Source organism: Puntigrus tetrazona, chromosome 24 (genome assembly GCF_018831695.1).
Source record: "Puntigrus tetrazona isolate hp1 chromosome 24, ASM1883169v1, whole genome shotgun sequence".
Lineage (NCBI taxonomy): Eukaryota > Metazoa > Chordata > Actinopteri > Cypriniformes > Cyprinidae > Puntigrus > Puntigrus tetrazona.
This window is the reverse complement of record NC_056722.1, coordinates 12,834,558-12,853,887: the sequence shown is the minus strand read 5'-3', so window position 1 is coordinate 12,853,887 and position 19,330 is coordinate 12,834,558. Positions and strand designations below refer to the sequence as shown.

At 36.6% G+C, this 19,330-nt stretch overlaps 2 protein-coding genes across 2 annotated transcripts; one reads left to right on the top strand and one right to left on the bottom strand.

The window, feature by feature from the left end:
* Positions 1-8,576: 8,576 nt before the first annotated feature.
* Positions 8,577-14,642, bottom strand: LOC122329489 (ganglioside-induced differentiation-associated protein 1-like). The gene is given in 7 exon segments (XM_043225742.1): positions 8,577-9,257; positions 9,259-9,359; positions 10,622-10,736; positions 10,909-11,003; positions 11,703-11,876; positions 13,637-13,829; positions 14,216-14,642. Coding segments are annotated over 7 exon segments (1,089 nt in total). The 5' UTR covers positions 14,375-14,642; the 3' UTR covers positions 8,577-9,005.
* A 1,605-nt stretch (positions 14,643-16,247) lies between these two features.
* On the top strand, positions 16,248-19,110 carry LOC122329483 (junctophilin-1-like). Its single transcript, XM_043225731.1, is given in 4 exon segments — positions 16,248-16,927; positions 18,346-18,768; positions 18,771-18,884; positions 18,887-19,110. Coding segments are annotated over 4 exon segments (1,140 nt in total). The 5' UTR covers positions 16,248-16,548.
* The last annotated feature ends 220 nt before the right edge of the window (positions 19,111-19,330 follow it).

Here is a 19,330-nt window from a genome sequence, read left to right as displayed (position 1 = left end):
TGAGTGTGGCTTGTTAGAGTTTAGTTTAAGAATTAAACACTGGAAATTAAACAGTGGAAAATAGCTTGGTTTTGAGTTTGCCAAAGCAACGGTTTTGGATCTTGTTGAGAAAACAGAGATCCTCAGTGAATTCTTTATGTCAATAAACCTTACTGCCATCTCATTTAATAGATGTGTATTACAATGAATTATTGTTAATGTTTTTTCCCCAAAGGAATATACCAAACCCTTCAGCTAAAGCTAAAGTGGTTGGACATACATATAGTCCTCACACCATTTGTAAGGCTGAACCAACAGGCTATATATATATATATATATATATATATATATATATATATATATATATATATATATATATATATATATATATATATATATATATATATATATATATATATATATATATATATATATATATATATATATAATTTATATATAAATATTTGGTGCTTTATTTATTTATTTTAATTTATTATTTATTATTATTTATTATTTATTTGTGTTGTAAAAGATTCAGATGCAGCCCTCACAATAGTTAAAATAATTTTTATTAAAATATTTTGATTTTTTTATTGTTGGTAGAGTCATGCATTTCTGAATAAATATACTTGCTTATTCTTTCAATTATTTCTTGATTATAAATGGTATTATTTCTTGACGGATCACTAACACTGTTTCTGGTTCAGCGTGTTCACAAGCTTCCCTCTCGGCCTATTTACATGACTGTGTGTGTTTGATGTGAAGCAGGCCCCCTCATGGTCATTAGCATTATTAGTGGCTGATAGAGATCATAGTAATAGGCCCATGAAAGCCAGTGGTCTCCTGCCAAATGTAGCAGTGAGCCAAGCACACAAGTACAGGTTGGCCAAGAAACCATGGCTGCTGTTATCTTTGGCTGTGGCCCGATCAAACTGTATTTGTCTTTTCAGACCAATGAGGACCAAAATCTGCAATTAAGAAAAAAAGTCAGCTGGCGTTATTACCAGGTAGTGTTTACTAATTAAAATGTGTTTCTTGAAAAGCTCTGGCAGGAGGGTCACTTTTCTAGGAATACATCCAGTGGATTGCATTCATCTAAACACACACTTTTTATTTGTCTGGGCATGTTTAAACAAGAAAGCATGTTCAGCTAAAAATCTGGAAATCATTGAACACATGAATAATATGACTCATAAAAATCATTATTAATAACAGATTCCGTGATAATTGAACACTAATCAGCACACATAAAAAATTATTAAAATGTGCGCTATCAATGTAATCAATTAATTGCAAAAAATAAAACGTTTTGTTTACGTAATACAGTGGTGTGAAAAAGTGTTAGCCCCCTTCCTGATGTGTTTTTTTTTGCCTGTATGACACGCTTTAATGTTTCAGATCATCAAACAAATTTAAATATCAATCAAAGATAACACAACATGCAGTTTTTAAATTAAGTTCTTTTTATGAACGGAAAGCAAAATCCAAACCCACATGGCCCTGTGTGAAAAAGTGTTTGCCCCCCTAAACCTAATAACTGGTTGGGCCATCCTCAGCAGCAACATCTGCAATCAAGCATCAGAAGAAAAACAAAGATCTTCTCTGAAACCCTCCAGTATGCATTCGACTGTATTTCCTTTACTCTATAACCTTTAGCTTTTTCAAATTTTTTATTCAAAATGCTTATGTTTAAAAAAAAAAAAACCAGCAGAACGTTACCATGTTTACCACACCGCCGACACCTGAGTGGCTTGTTTTAACACTTGCCTGTGTTTGAGCTCGGCTGTCAGAATGCAAACAGCACTGGGTCTTGCTGAATTCTATCTAGCACTGCAGCTCAACTCTTTGAGTCCCGTGTGAAATGCATGTTTTTAATGCTTTGATTTACTGTGTTGTGACAGCAGTGTATACTTCCCCATCTTTTTGAGGCTGGACGCAAGACTCTGTGTTCATATGTGCATCTGTATATAATAATGCGGATCGTGGGAACACTTCTCTTTATATCCTTTCATATTTGAAACGACCAGGATATACCATACTTATCTCATGTGCATTGACACTGAGCTTTGCAAAAAAGAGTAAATCATTTGTGAGAGAAGAATGACAAATGCATGGATTTATAATTCAGTCTAGCTTGGTTGCTGCCGTATCGCTGCAAAGCGTGAGCCCTCTGGATTACCTTCACATTCAGGACATTTCGTTTATACCTGTGACGAAGGGCAATATTAAAATGGAATATTACACTCACAGACAGTATTAGCAGATTTTCTGAGCCAAAATAGGTTTCACGGTTCATAGATTTTACCTCAAATATTTTCCCCTTTATGGATGACTTGGGTCAGAAAATCAACACTTTCAGTCTGACATGGAAACATTGGCTGAACCAATGGCATGAGTTAACGCTGGCGCTATCTGTTTGTACAACCAGCTTTCATTAAAAAAAAAAAAAAAAGGGTTGAATTATTATAGTCATTACTTTTGCAGTTCCGGTGCAAGTAGTTCCTACAAATTACTAGAATTGTTTTGGTTTACTAAAACTATTTAACTTATTACCATTAATTGCAACAAAGCTGGAAACAAAAGAAAGTGCAATTTTAGTATAAATTAACATTTCTAACAAACGAAAAAAGTAATATCAATTAGAAAGGCTGCAGTGGAAGTAACTGAAATAAATAGACGAATGACTAAAATTTCTAAAAAATTAAGTTAATTAATAAAAAAAAACTATCAAAAATACAGAGTCCCACTTATGACATGCAGGAAAAAAGTAAATCTTAATATAACATATAATATTATGATAATAACATCACAATATAATAATTAGTTCTCTCGTTTTACAAAATCGTGCTCACTACATAATTACTTAATTCATTTAAAAGGAATTGTGTGCACAAATTATTATAGTTAGAAGGTTAATTTAAAATTCAACTGAAAATGTAAAATAAATAATAAACTAAAGAATCTTTCACACAAGAACCATATTATATTATGGCCCTGCTTACACGCAATAACATTTAGTTTATTATAGATGCATGTGCAGTTATATCAATGCTATGTTTTTAAAGGTGGATTGGAGTTATTATTCAATAGGTTTTATTATAGGTTTATCGTCAATGTTTTTATCGTTCATGAGCAGGAAAATAGTTCCGAAAGCGAAAAATAGTTCAGAAAGCTTTGTTACAGTTTTGGTTTAAAGAAAGATTGTCGTTTTACCATCATCCTCTGAGTGACCAGGCTATATACTGTAGTATATATATCATACAATAATAGTATAGAAATAACACTGTTGTCACACTGTAAACTTAAAGTGTGTTTGACAATCATGTAACCTGCTTTTCAAAGATCCTGTCCCAAATGGTTGACATTATGTGGACTCTCTATCTTCCAGAGTTGAGATGACCCTTGCTTACATGTGTCTGCCGAAGCCCGTAAGCGTGGTCCATTTATCATCTTATGATTCTGAAAGGTGCTCATGTACACTGGCTATCTGCCATTTTGCCAAGTTCACGCTGATAGTAACTCTACACAACATTACATTCCCAAAGTGTGGACTCAACTGAGGATTTGGGGACGGGATCAAAAGGGCAATCTGTGAGGTCACGACACGGATGTAACAGAAAATTATAAACCAGTACCGAACAAGTTTGATATCGACGATTCAGTGCAAAATTTGTCCCGTCTACAGTATACGATTGTACTTTAAAGGCAAATTTTGTGTATTTTTTGTGGTCATTATGAAAAGCCTTTGCATTCATTTAGATGTTGAGTTCACATTTGCATGTTTAAGTATCTGCCCAGGGCCTGTGATGGCCTGAGCCGCTATAGATGAAAGCCGTTGGACGCTGATGGTCTTGGCATATTTGTGTAGCAAACACATGAGTATTCACAGGCTGGTGAGAGGAGACACAGAGACCCAAACAGAGCATGAGACCAGAAGCGCTGGCTTGGCTCAAAGCAGCCTCAAAATACGCAGATTTGAGAGCATTTGAGAAAAGAATGTCCATCATACAAGACAAATACTGGCCTTCAAATAAGACTATAACTTGCAAATCCTTTAATCCGGTAAATATCAAACTTTTGTCATCTAAATGGGACAAATTTAACATGCATTTTTAAAGTTGTGCTCACCTTAAATACAATGAATTTTTCGGACTGTGAATATTTATATGTAAGAATTACAAACATTTATTTTCTATTGTTATTTTCTTTTGCAATTTTGAAACATTTTAAAGTGCCTCTATTGAACCTATGAACCTTTCATAAACCATATATTGATTTTGGGAGTCCCAAACAACAGGTTGACAATTATGCAGGGTCAAAAAACACTTTGATATGAATTTATTTTTACCTTTTTGTTCAAAGACTCCCAAACGATTCATTCAACAATTAATTTTTTTCCAACCCCACTTTGCAGGATGTTTTCATTGTGTTACACACTGCATGATAAGTCATTTAATAAAATTCATAATAGAGGCACTTTAAATTATTATATTCGGTTGTATATCTAAATTACACCCCTTTTAAAATGAATAATCTAATATTTATTTTTACACAAAATAGGCTACAGTATGCTATTACTTTTTACACTTTTTTTAAACAACCAATAATTCAGTAAACAGTAAAATAATACACTTACAAACCCTTGCAGTTCCTTCATAAACCAATCATGCCGCTGCATGCGTTTAGTCACATTACATTAATGGCTCATGTGATTGGTTGAAAAGCGCTCCAAAACTGAGCTTCTGTAATGAAGATTGCAATTAGGCCTGTGTGGTTTTCCTCTCTCGTTTGAGAAAAGATGTTTTATGGTAATGGTTTCATATTTGAAATTTCTAGACATTTAAAATACGCAGTATTTCATTGCTTGTGACAGTTTGGACCAAAACTGTCCAATTCCCAGATGTTAAGAATTTTGACTCATGTCAGCAAGAAAAGGACAAAAGCTTGAATATCTACCAAAAATGATGTGTGGTCCCAAATATTGGCTTTATATAACATGTAATTTTCACTAAAGAGCGCTGGTATTTCAAAACAATGAGGTGGGATCATACAATCCAAACTGAAGCGGTGCCTTTTCGCTGCAGAGGCAACAAGTTCACTTCTTCACATTCAGAAAATTAATTAAGGGTGTAAAATGAGTTGGTATGCTTTGCTTGGCTGAGACAGTCTCAGCAAGCAGGCTTTACAGTGCAGAGACCCAGCAGCGGTGACTGTGCTTGTATTCATGCGGCGCTTGTTTAAACATTTGAGGAGCACATGAACAGATGGATGATTGCAGCAGGTTTCATCAGGAAGTTACGATGTTCAAACTTGCAGGGGCCATTCTAACGCTCGTGTCAACAGCCCGGGATCCAAGCGGCCCAATCAGTCAACACCGTAAAACAGACCCTGAAAGACATTTCGGGAAGACAGGCTGTTTTCTGAGAATGGCTTTTGATGGGCCAACACATTTGAGAGAAATTGTCTTTATCCTTGGGTCTGAGGAGACTGTGTAACGACACCAAACGTGACTGCAAAGCATTTTTCTTTTTGTGGGGGACCATAATCATTTTATTAAACAATAAATCAGTTGAGAAATGATAAACATGCAGATAAACAGATAAAAAGAATTTTAAATATAAATAAATATATATATATATATATATATATATATATATATATATATATATATATATATATATATATATATATATATATATATATATATATATATATATATATACACACTATATATATATATATATATATATATATATATAAACACTTTTTAAAAATGTAATAAAATACAATTAAACAATTATAAACATAATTATATAATTTTGTACTGAACACATAAGATTACAATACAATTATACAATTGTATTATCATGTGACCCTGGGTAACAAAACCAGTCATAAGTTGGATGGATATTTTTGCAGCAATAGCCAACAATACATCGTATGGGTCAAAATGATTGCTTTTTCTTTTATGCTGTAAATCCCTAAGATAGTAATTAAAGATCCTGTCGTAATTTTGTAATTTCCTACCATTTCCTACCATAAAAAAACTTTTGATTAGTAATATGCATTGCTAAAGATTATTTTATAATATTTTATACTATACTAGACTTCCAAATAGTCTCAACCAAATATTGTCCTGTCCTAACAAGCCATAAATGAATTGAAAGTCTATTAATTCAGTTTTTGAATCATATATTTTACATTTTATATACAGTTAAAATTGTTAATATTCAAAAAGTCAAAATTCAAAAGAAATATAATTGCATAATTGCGTATAAAAATATAAAGTAAAAAACAGTAATCGCTCAATTAATATTGCATCTGTTTTTAGCAACTGCATTGACTTTTTATATCTAATCATTGGTTTTCTTAGCTGATTAATCAAATGAATTAATGGCCACCATAACCCACTGTGATATCAGAGGGCTTTTAGCATGTAATGCACATCAACGACACTGCACTCATGGCGCTGGCAGCCAGAATTACAAAAAAATAGAAGCCAAGTGGTGGTAAGGTCACTCAAATGACCTCAGTGTGATACTAATCACCCTTTTATTCTTGGTACATTTGCAAAAGCGCTTGGGCAGAATGTCAGTGCTGTGGTTTGGCCAAAAGTCAGATTTCACAGTAATGCTATGAAAGCTGTAACTTAAACACCTGACATCATATTCTGAGAATAGCATCTGCTGAACGGTGAGTCCATGGTAAGAGCATCAAGCATATATTCATGTGCCAATGACAGACAACAGACAGAGCCACATGAAGCAATATTTCTAGGGATCTTGCGAAGCATTCAGGAGTGTATATCACGCGTGTCCATGGAAACTGGAGTTTCTGCCCGCCTCTAGCGTCTGTCTTTCTCTTGCACGATACTCGGGCCGCGAAGATGGACTGGCGAGAAAAAGCACCTTGGAAGTTTCCATCCACCCCACCACCCATTCGAAGACCGGGACTGCTGCCACTCCACATTGAGCTGTGTGGGACGATATTTACCTTAAACCCCGGGCCAAAATCCTCCCTTTCTACTCCTTGATTCTCTTTCGTCTTATTACAGTCTGTCTGATCGGAGTTTTCCTCTCTTTGAGGGCAGGGCGAGCCTTTGCTCCTCCTTAAAGATAAGCGTGACAGATGTCCTCTCAAATTTAAGACGTGCTAATTGGTCTTGGCCAAATGTTAACCTTATTCAGATTTATTTATAAAGCCATTAGTCCCTTGATTACAAGTTTATCAGTCTACAGTGAATATAAACCACACACAAGGTGCATGAAAGTGATGCCATTTTCAAGGGACTTATATATAACCTGGTTTACCCGTATGAATATAACAGTCCTCAAGTGTTATGGTTACTTAAAAGCAACTGTTGTGTGAGCAACACAATAGTTCATACAAGTTATGGTCAAACATGTCGAGTGTGTTGTGACACTAAAGAAGTGGTGTTGGATTTCAATGTTGTCTTTTTGTTGAGATGAGACCGGTCTTGGAATATACACTCAAAATGGGAAATGGTTCAAACAAGTGCACCACGTCAGCAAAAGCGGTAAGCACAAAGCCTGGAGCTTATAAAATACTTGCTAAGACACTTTGTGTAATCATAGACGAGACTCTGCTTTTCCAGATGCATTTGTTTTCATGACAATCTAATGGGCCTTAGTGTAAATGTGAACTCTGGTAAGTGTGAATCATCCTGATGTATCTTACGTTTGGCCAGGACACATTAATATGACGACATCTGTGATCTTTATAAGAACCACACCCAGCACCGAGTGATTTGGATACCTTAAGAACTTCAATGGAAAGCCAATGCGTTAGATTTTACGGATGAATGCAATATTTCTTTATCTCAGTCCACTCAGAGGTCACTATAACTTTAGAGTCTTAACACTTACATAGCTATACTGCCACCTCATGGTGAGCGTGCTTCTATACACCATGTATTATTGGCACCATACTTGCAGACACAGCAAGATATTTAATAAGGAAAAGTGTGCGTGGGGGGGGGGAATTGAAAAAAACATGATGTTTTCTTTGAGGGATAGGTTTAGGTGTGGGGTGATGAAAAATACAATTTGTACAGTATATAACCATCATGCCTATGTAATGTCCCCATAAAACAGGTAAACCCAATGTGTGTGTGCTTGATGAAGGTCAGTGGATAAAAATACTTGTAATGATGCATTTCTATGTTTAGTGTGCAGAACTGCATTTTTTATATTTTGGATTCAACAATGTTGTTGTAGCTTATTTAGTATTTTTATAGTGCATGGCTCCCTCCCTGGGCAGTATAACATAACATAAAATAAAATTAATAAATAGAAATGAGTAGAAATAATTCATTAATCAGCATTTTTTACTTTTTTTAACATTACATGTGTAATACTTCTGTACTTTTACTCAAGTAAATTTAAAATGTAAATTTTACTGTATCTGTAATCTATTTTTCTATGTGCTTGATTTGTGTTTGTCCACAACCTTTATTATAATGCAAAGTAAAGCATGTTTTATTTTATAGTAACATGCTTCAGTAATATAAAAAATAGGGTACAATGGCGCTAAATGCACACTGTAAAACACTGTAATTACTGTAAAACAGACATTTATATCATGAGAAATATGCTTTATTATATTTGACTTTTCTGTGCAGAGAAATCATTGCATATACAGTAGTATTATATATCCTTTGCCTTGTCGAGTGAAAAGCATGACTGATGAAACAGAAACATGCAGAACAGACTAATTCTTAGATAAAATCAGGAAGTAATTGCTTCCACTGTATTTGTGACCAGACATTATTACAAACATTTAGCACAAAACACAATGGCCATAAAAACCTTATAGCATGAACCGAAGCCATTTAAATCTGTTTAATGCACCTATCAATGAAAAGAGGAACTGTGTCTACTTTTCAAACCGCTTTGCTTCTTATGATTTCAAAAAAAGTGCTTCTTGTGCAACAATCATCAAACTGTTACAGTATATATAAGCCGAATGTGTTCATAAGTAATGCCGAATGAGTCTCAGTAGCTGTCTCAAGACATGAGAAGTCTCCTTTTAAAATAAGTGAAGGCCAGGTAAGTGGCGCCCCCTATCAAGCCAACCAATAAAGTGGCACCAACAAAAGCTGGAGCCTTTTTCTTTGCCACCCTGAATGCGGTGGGCAGCACGGCAGATATGAGGATGTTGTTGACATGCCCAAGCACTCTGCGGAAAGCCGGTCGGTTCAGGACACGCTCATAATACGTCTCCAGGTTGACCCGAGTCCCATTTCCCCAGTAGCGACGTGGACAGACCCAGGAACTTGAGGCGGTGAAGTGTGACAGCGAGGGAAACGTCTGCAGTACTAAAGAAGTCACCACAGAGCCAGGCCTGCTGACTGCCCTCTTCTGGAAAGATGATAAGTGAAGACAGATTTTTAAAAACAAAAACATAAGTAGCAATGAAACGTATTACTCGAAAACTGTTTCTTAAATGCATCTTTATAATTTTACTGTAAACATTTTATGTTACTTATTTATTTGGTTATTCGCAGTTTTTATTTTTGCTTTTATTACGATAACAGTGTAGGGTAGACAAGTGGGAGAGAGGCTCCAAGTTGTAAAGTTGTAAAGTGCATCATACATAAAGATATCAATCAATCACTTTTATTTATACAGCACTTATAACGATACAGATTGCATCAAAGCACTGGATCAGTTTACGGTTATCCCTGAAATGAGTCGTTTTTAAAACAAATCCCAAGCTGTTTCACGTTGACATCAACATGAAACATTAGCCTATTGCCCGCCCACTTTCTGGTCTTTTCGCCTTGGTCTGAATGAAAATGCTAATTCATTCTTTGCCACTAGGTGCCGCTTATGGAGTGGTAAAACTGTGGTTTCCTAGTAACGCCGCTTTATCAGGCATTACAGGCATGAGGAAATTAAAATTAGACCAATCGACTAATCACCATAAAGCAGCATCAGGCAAGGTAAGGTTTAATCATTGAGTGAATTATTTAAGAGTTGTTGAGCAAATAAGGTAAAAAAAGACAATGAAAGTGTTTTTGACTTTGCATGCATATCAACCGTTAAGCTGGGGACTCCCAAAACCAGAAGTCGAATCTTTCATTACCCATAATAGAGATGAAATTACATACTTCTTGCTGATGTGCTGGACTTGTATAGTTCTACAGTTTGAGATATAATTGTGTTACAGAATAAATGTCAAAATTTAAGATGATTTTTAAAACTTATTTATCATTAGTGAACAGGCCATTTTAAAGTTGTTGGGGTTTTTTTCATGTGTGCAATGCATAGTTAAAAACCTAAGGCCATGTTTTAGGTTTTCTCAGCTATAATTAATAATAGTACTTCCTTTTTAAATTAGTTTGTTCACTAAATGCAAAATACTTCATGCTGCCAGTACATTCTTCAAGACAACTAATAATTTCTTGTTCAGCAAATTTCCATTAAGTAATAATAAATGTATTTATTTTTGACAGCTGTAATATTATAAGACACTTGACATGTTAAGTGCGCTGTGCTATCTGTGTTTGTCAAGGAAAAATCGTCCTACAAAGCAAAGATGTCCAAGATACAGGCTTTAAAACTTGACGCAGAAACCTTTTTAACAGTGCGTTTATTGTTTAACAAAAAACTTCTCCCACCTGGTGTCTCCTCAACCCTCCTCTGCAGCTCGGTCTCAACTTGATCCAGAACATTCTCCAGTTCATCCAGGAGTTTCTTCAGGTATTTCATGTTATCATGGTCAAACAATTTACTCTAGAGACATTCAAAGGAATTTGAATCAATGTCTTGGCATTGCAAACAAGACTGTAATCTAAATTAAGTGCGCATACTCAAAGGAGTAAAATAACTGAGATCATCTGAGGTACTGCGCTGCTAAGAGGAGATGCCAAGAAAGAGAATCACTGAAACTGAAAAGTTTACTTACTTTTAGACGTCTCTGTTTTGCGATATAAGCATCTTTAAGATCGGGATTCTCCGCTGCTAGTTTCTTAAGCTCAGATTCTGTGTTTAAAATCTGTGCTATAAAACAGAAATTGATGTTAGAGGGATAGTTCACACAAAATTTTCTCATAATTTACTGACCCTTAGGTCAGGGGTGTCCAGTCTTGCCTCAAGTCATCCAAGATAGGTTTTTCTTCACTGGAATAGATTTCGAGAAATCACTTCCTCGCTAATGGATCCTCTGCAATGAATGGGTGCCATCAAAATGAGAGTCCAAACATCTGATAAAAACCATCACAACGATCCACAAGTAATCCAAATGGCTCATAATTATATACACAAAGACATTTTTTATGTTTTATAACCGTTGCCTCCAGCTAAAATACAAACAAATTTGCCATTATAGGTTTGTCTTGAGAGGGGGCGACACTGGAGGAAGTGATATTATGGATTATGGACCAGTATTTTAACCAGAAGCAATGTTTTAAAATCAAAATGTATCAATGATTGATTTGTTTCTTATAAACATGCAGATATTTTACCTCAAAAGATGTTAATTTGATGGACTGGAGTCATGCTGAGGGTTTTTAATCAGCTGTTTAGACTCTCATTCTGACGGCACCCATTCACTGCAGAGGATCCACTGATAAGCGAGTGACGCAATGCTAAATTTCACCAAATCTGTTCCGATAAAACCCATTTACATCTCGGATGGCCTCAGGAACTCACAGTAACTGAAGGATCATATTAAGTTATTATGCTCAGTGCCCTTCTTACTGCGAAGGTGGGTGGTGGCGTAAGCTGGGATGTGGGAGTCTACTGTGATCTCTGGGTGGAGGATGCAGCCATGGGTGTACGCATCCATCTGCAGGGAGTCCAGCAGCTCTCTGTAATGCTGAACTCGATGATAGTATATGCTTCCCTCTTCTGGGATCAGCTTTGGGGTGTGTTCTGATTTAGAGAAGGGCACAAAGCACATATACGGTATGCATTACGACCCACAGATGTAGCGCGCATTCTACGTGAGCTGCTCTTCAGGGAAAATATCTTATTTTGACTCACCCTTCAGCGCCTCTCATGTTATCCACATTTCTGCACAGGCATGCTGAACGTAACAGTACATGCAAACATAAATGCAACCAAATGAAAATAAGATGACAAATGCACTGAACAGAGCAAAAAAATAAATAAAAGAGAAAGCGTCGCCTGTAATACCAAACAATTCCAGCTATTAACACAACGGAAATCCAATTACATCTAATACAGAAATTAAGTGTTTAAAATATGCTTTTATTAAATATATATTCAGGTGCAGGAGTTCATTTGTTTAGTCATACATTTATTGAACCCTCTGATAAACAAGTTATTAAATCCCTAAAACAAAACTTGTATCTTTTTACTTTAAAACAATAACTGAAATATTTCCAAACATTTATTTATTTATTTTAAATTTAAAATATAAGTACTACATATATGTCACGTCTTTTGGACTCTTTTGTTGTCGTTTTTGTTTTGTGTCATGTGCTCTGTGTGCCCTACCTTCCCTTCCTATTAACTGTATTATTGTCTTCAGCTGCGTCTAGTTTATTTAGTCAATTACGTTGTGTATTTAAGTCCTGTGTGTTTGTCTGATCGTCAAGGTCCATACGTGGTTTATGTTCTGCCTGCTTGCCTATATTTCTTTTGCCTGTTTACGAAGATTAAATCTGTTTAAGTTTATTTTACTTGTCGAAGTGCTCCTTTACGCTAAACCACACCCGTGACAATATGAAAGGTAGTACATTTTAATAATTAATACGGTTTAATATTTTTTAAAAAGAAGCATCTTACACCATCAAGGCTGCATTTATTTGAGCAAAAAAACAGTAATATTGTGCAATTTAAAATAACTTTTTCTATTTTATCTCTGCTTTAAAATGTAATTACTTTATGAATTTTTAGCAGCACTTGCAGTATCACATAATACTCCAGAAATCATTCTTGTATGCTGATTTGCTACGCAACTATTATCTATTATCAGTGCTCAGATGATTCCTATTATCTGTTTTGCTGCTTAATATTTTTGTTTAAACCTAAATACTAAATAGTGTGGTTTCTTTTCATGATTCTTTAATGAATAGAAAATTCAGTGAACTGCGTTTATTTATAAATGTTTTTACTGTCGCTTTTGATCAGTTTGATGCATCCTTGCTGAATAAAAATATTACTGCAGCAAATCAGCATGTTAAAATGCTGTATAACAGATCGTGTGACTCTGAAGACCTTCAAATAATGCCAATTAACTTGAAAATTCAGCTTTGCCATCAGAAGAATACATTTTAGTATGTATTTAAACAAAAGCAATGATTTTCAATTATAATCATATTTAAAATATTACTGTTTACTAATTGCAGAGGATTTTACTGTTTACTCTGCAGCCTTTTTCACCAAAAACAAAACAAAACCTAAAATAAGCAAAAAAAAAAAAAAAAAGCTTAAGCAAAACATGTTAAAGGGACAGTCATATAGAACTGGTACTATTATTATCATAATTATTTCTAAGTGACATCACACCCTGAAATATTAAAAGAATTTTAAAGAAATGTAGATGAGGGTTCAACAACACCACAAACCCTTCAGTGCTCTTGTATTTGTAGCATTTTACACTTAATAATGGTAATAATAGATGATGTTTTACACATAACGTTGACCCCAAAATCCCGAGCGTTTACCATCACAGAAGTTCTGCTCCAAATAGTCCATGATTTGTGTGGGGTCACAGACGACGCTGTCACGGTGAACCAGCACAGGAACCTCTCCAGTGGGGTTCAGACGCATGAACCAGGGCTCGTTGTGTTCACTCAGAGGCAGACTCACATCATACTCCTCACACTGAAGACTCTTCTCAGCTATGGCCAGCCTCACCTGAGACAGAGACGCAATCTTCCTTTAAGTGTATTACAGAAAAACTGAGACACTTATTTCGCACTCATGCAGTTTACAAAAACAACAGCAGGTCATGCTCTTGCTTCACAATTCTACAATACCTTGTAATTCAGACGCCTGTGTTATGATTGCAGTAATTCAACACACTTGCGTCATTAGGCTTCATTAATAATGCATGCTTTATGAATAATTAACATGCATGCTGCCGATCAGCAATTGTTTGAGATGAATAGGAATAACCCAAATGATGCTAAGTTAATTAAAATGTGTGAATGTCACAATCAAAACAACAGATCAGATGCTGCGTCCGCCCTGATGCTCTCGGCCTGCATCCGCTAGCAACGTTGAATTATGGGATCGCTTACCTTTTGGGAGCTGAATGACTGAGTCCAGTGATACAAAATCAGTTTAGGCTCTTTGTTTTTCGCTTTCTCGACAACCTCGCCGCTGTCCTGTGACAGGGCATCCTTCTTAATGAGGGTTTCCTTCTCATCCTGAGATTCACCGACGTTTTCCACCGCCATTTTATCAGATATTGGCTGCGTCTCAAAATCTAGTTGACTTCGACGACATGTCTGTGCGTCGCGCGCGCGCAGCGTTCTCGCGCATCAAACGCGCATCCAGTGTTCATTGAAATCACGGACGCGTGCCCGTGTATTTCACGACGCCCTGAAACTGGTAGATCCACGCGTCTGTGACATCAACTAATGCTGTCTTCGTAGTCAAGCACGCTGGGATTTAAGACACAGGCAGTGAGTCGAACGGCGCAGCCTCCAGTGGTGGTACCCGACTTCTTAAAGGACACACATCACAATCACGACATTATATCATTTTTTTTCAATTAAGTGAAAATTTAATTCTTGCTGTTTGTAGTGATAAAAAAACACTTCGTTTTTTTGTGTGTGAATATTTACGTTTTATGCATTTTTAATTGGAGTATAAAAGCGCACTTTTCAAACTAACCAACAGATGTCTCTGTAGACTACCTTCTCTATCAAATTACATTCAGCCCTTTAAGACAAACTCGCTGCTATAACATGTAGATATTTTTTATTTCCTGTTGAGAAGATTGAAAATTTAGGCTAGAGTTCGTTTTGTATAATATGCATAATCTTTCACACAATAAAAATACACTTTAAAAAAAAAAAAAAAAAAAAAAAAAAAAAAAAAAAACTAATTTTTACTTAATGCTTACAAATAAATTGACAAAATGATTTAGTACACCCAAGGTTTAATTATATTGTAGTACAATTTGATTCATCTATCCAAATAAAATGGATGACAGGAACAAATCAAACAAATCAGGCATCAAACCTGAAACAAATAAAATAAGATAAATCAGTCATAGTATTTATATTGTTTCATTTAATGGTCTTAAAGCCCCTCACTGTTCAAGACAAGAGAATATTCAAAACTATGAATATAGGCTAATTAACCACAGTTAGGTGAGGGACAAAAGTTGTAGCCTACCTCATGGCCATTTGTAATGTTTGAATTCATTTAGATTAGTGTAGTTTATTATAAAGAAATGACCCTCTGAAGTGTCTGTAGGCCCTCTGGTGGCTCCCAGGTCCCTGGTGTAAAATAAAATAAAAGAACTTTCTAGAACAAAATGTGTAGATGTTGCTAATTGGCAAGCAAAGTTGTCGGACAGTTGGGAGATTTCAACAAATTGTCTACATTTTTACTCTTATATACTTTTATTACAGCTAATGCATCTTTTTCAACTACCTTTCAAAGCAGATAATCTGTTCATGACATTTTTTTAAATGAATGCCACAAGAAGCAGTGATATTTTTTTATTATTAATATTAAAATGTGTATTATTTTATTAGCCTACTTAAATTGCTTCTAAATATAACAGACACAACAGGTAACAAGTAACACATTGAATTAAAAGAAGGAATGAATGCAGAATTTTCTTGTAACGTAAAGTTTGAAACATACATCATAGATCTCAGGTTTATATGAATATAGGTTTCAAATAATCTTCATTAAATAGAATAATTATAAATACAAAATTATCGATTTATAATAGAATAATTAAAAATGCAAAATGACAAAATTCAGCTTAAATATTTCCAAAACATGCTTACATAGGCAGTATTTTGTAGGATATTTTTTTATTATGTTGCTTAGGCTATACCAAATTTGTTTAGCAAAATACTTAATAAAAAATTAAAAATAAATAATAATAATAATAATAATAATAATAATAATAATAATAATAATAATAATAATAATGAAGTTTAAAAAAAACAGCTCCGGGAAACAATTTGAAAAAAAAAATGAAAAAGAAAAAATTTACAATCTCTGAACCGATTTCGTTTAGCCCGGTGAGGGTGAAGTGGGCGGGGCCGCGGTGGTGACGCGCCACGATTGGCAGCTGGTTTCGCCGCCGCGCCGCGGTCTCGCTGTGTCTGCTCTGCGCAGCGCCTGCGAGCGGAGGGAGTCGGTGAAACGCAGCGGCGGTTCCAGCGAGTGCGGCTTCGGTAACGATGCACTAAACCTGCCTCTTCATTCATGCTCTCACAGCCCAAGCAGAAATACCAAACAACAACACCTCCATTGTGACTCATTCTCCCCGGTTTAATCGTTGCTGCTGAACTTGGCTCGGAAAAGAAGGTTTAATGAAAGAGAAAGACGAGAAGAAGCGCACGGCAACGTTACCACTGTTTTTATTTTCATCCCTTTCTGAATGACGGGCGGACGGTTCGACTTCGACGATGGAGGCACTTACTGTGGCGGATGGGAGGACGGGAAAGCCCACGGGCACGGCATCTGCACGGGACCCAAGGGTCAAGGCGAGTACGCCGGGTCCTGGTCCCACGGTTTCGAGATAGTCGGGGTCTACACCTGGCCCAGCGGGAATACGTACCAGGGCTACTGGTCGCAGGGCAAACGCCACGGGCTGGGTGTTGAGACCAAGGGGAAGTGGGTTTACCGCGGGGAGTGGAGTCACGGGTTCAAGGGTCGCTATGGAGTTCGGCAGAGCACCAATACACCTGCTAGATACGATGGGACGTGGAGTAATGGACTACAGGATGGCTATGGAGTCGAAACCTATGGGGATGGTGGTAAGTCCCGCTGCAAATGTATGTTTAGAGATGTTTGTCGCGTGCAGCTGAAGCAAACGATTCTTCTTGTCGACGTCCCATTAACGATTCTTTTAGTAGCTACTTTTTGAGAAAGAAATGCTTGAAAATAAGACATTACTGAAGACTGCTGCTAAATGACCATAGCAAATGAGGGATAGCCTAACGTTGCGTTTTACCCTGTTTGTAAAAACAAATGTTACTACTAACCGTGTATCACAGTTGCAGGCCGTATACCAAAATGTGGCCACGTATTTCATTAATTAATAATCCACAGATACAGCGAAACTCATGTATCTTGAACAACAACCAGTCAGTTACGACGCTGATTTAAGCCTCGGAGTCTTAAGCACAATATAACACTGTAACAGCTGTTGCTTCGTTTCGTTCAGTACATGACGAAAGTAATAACTTGCGGTTCAGTGAGCGAGTCAGATTAAATTCAACGGCTCCTTCTGATTCATAATCGTTTTGATTCGCTAAAGGAGCCGGTTCATAAGAGTCATTCTCTCGGGTGTCGAACACATATTGATAGAGCTGAATGTTTTTGATTCGCGTGTTTGTTTATATAAACGCAGTTAATGAGAAAAATAAATGTATAATATTATAATAACAACGAAAATGATATTACGATAAAAGGGATAAGTGACAACATTATAACATATAACATATTGGCACAAATATATACTCTAATATACTAGCCTGATCATGTGAGCCATTTACTGGCTGTATGTTTTTAGTTCACTAATAAGAGTCATTCATTCAGGAATCATCATACACTGATCGATGTATGTTCTGAGCTGTAGATTCAATAAAGCTCTCGATACCAGGATGAAAATCCATAAGAATGGAATTATGTGAATCTTTAATAGAACAACATGAAAAAGAACCTATTCAAGGTTCCTGATTCTATTTATGCTTTTGCCAACTGTCAGGCCACAGGTCATTGTCATTGGGGGTAAATAAAACCCAATTTATTCAAGGTATGCTTAAGAAATGCTGGTGACATGTGGATGAATATTTATATTCCTTGACATATGCACAACGTATATAGTAATTTATGCATGACATAATTCGGCGTTGCAACATTTTGCATCTTCAGAGCCTACATTTTAGATGAGGCTGACTGATGAACACTGTGAACATAAAACACATTTGTCATGCATCGCTGAAGGGGCAAGAGATTATTATGATCCAATTTTCATTAGTTACACTTACGGTTCATGAGTTAAGAGTTGTTAACAAACATTAATTGATATCTGATATGCTAATGTTCCTAAAGTGCATGCTTTTATCATTAATATTAGTAGTGAATACATTTGAAACCGAATTAAGCGAGGTATGACACTTCATGCGCTATTGAATCACATGAGTTTAATGTTCCCTTTTTGTTTCATAAGGCACATATCAAGGCCAGTGGATGGGGGGCATGAGACATGGCTATGGTGTGCGGCAGAGCGTGCCTTACGGAATGGCCACCATTATCCGCTCTCCGCTTCGCACCTCCCTGGCCTCCCTAAGAAGTGTGCAGAGCAACGGCGCCGTTCTGCAGGACACGGTTCCCGACACGCCAGTTGGAAGCCGTGGTGGTTTCGTGCTGAATTTTCACAGCGACACCGAAGTCATCACCGGGAAGAAGAAGGGCCTGTTCCGCCGCTGGTCCCTCTTCGGCAGCCTCCGCCAGCTACGTAAATCCGACTCTAAAACCTCCATCTCTAGCAAACGGAGCTCGGCACGTGGCGACGCCACCATGAGCCGCATCAGCTCCAGCGACGCCAACTCCACCATCAGCTACGGAGACGGAGAGGTGCCCGATGAGTACACCCCATGGAGGACCATGTGGGCGCCACCACCACTGAGTCTTACATGGGCGAGTGGAAGAACGACAAGCGCAGCGGGTTTGGAGTCAGCGCAGCGATCAACGGGCTGAAATACGAAGGGAATGGATGAACAACAAGAGGCATGGATATGGATGCACAATATTCCCAGATGGAAACAAAGAGGAGGGGAAGTATAAAAATAACGTGTTGGTGCGTGGGATAAGGAAGCAGCTTATTCCTCTTAAAAACCATAAAACAAAAGAAAAAGTTGACAGGGCCGTGGAAGGGGCTCGAAGGGCGGCAGCTATCGCCAGGACTAAAGTGGAAATAGCAGTGTCAAGGTAGGGCACCTCCTTTGTCGAAAATCCTTTAGTAAAGCCAAAAAAGAAAATTTTGGCATCATTTACAAATTCTGACGTGGTTCCAAACTCATGATTGACACTCTTTTTTCATATAAAGAAAGTGAATGGGAATCTGAGCTGTTGAGCTGCAGAATGACAAAAAAGTTGCTATATTTCCAAGTCTTAAAAAAGAAAAACAACAAAATGAGGTGTAACCCTAACCT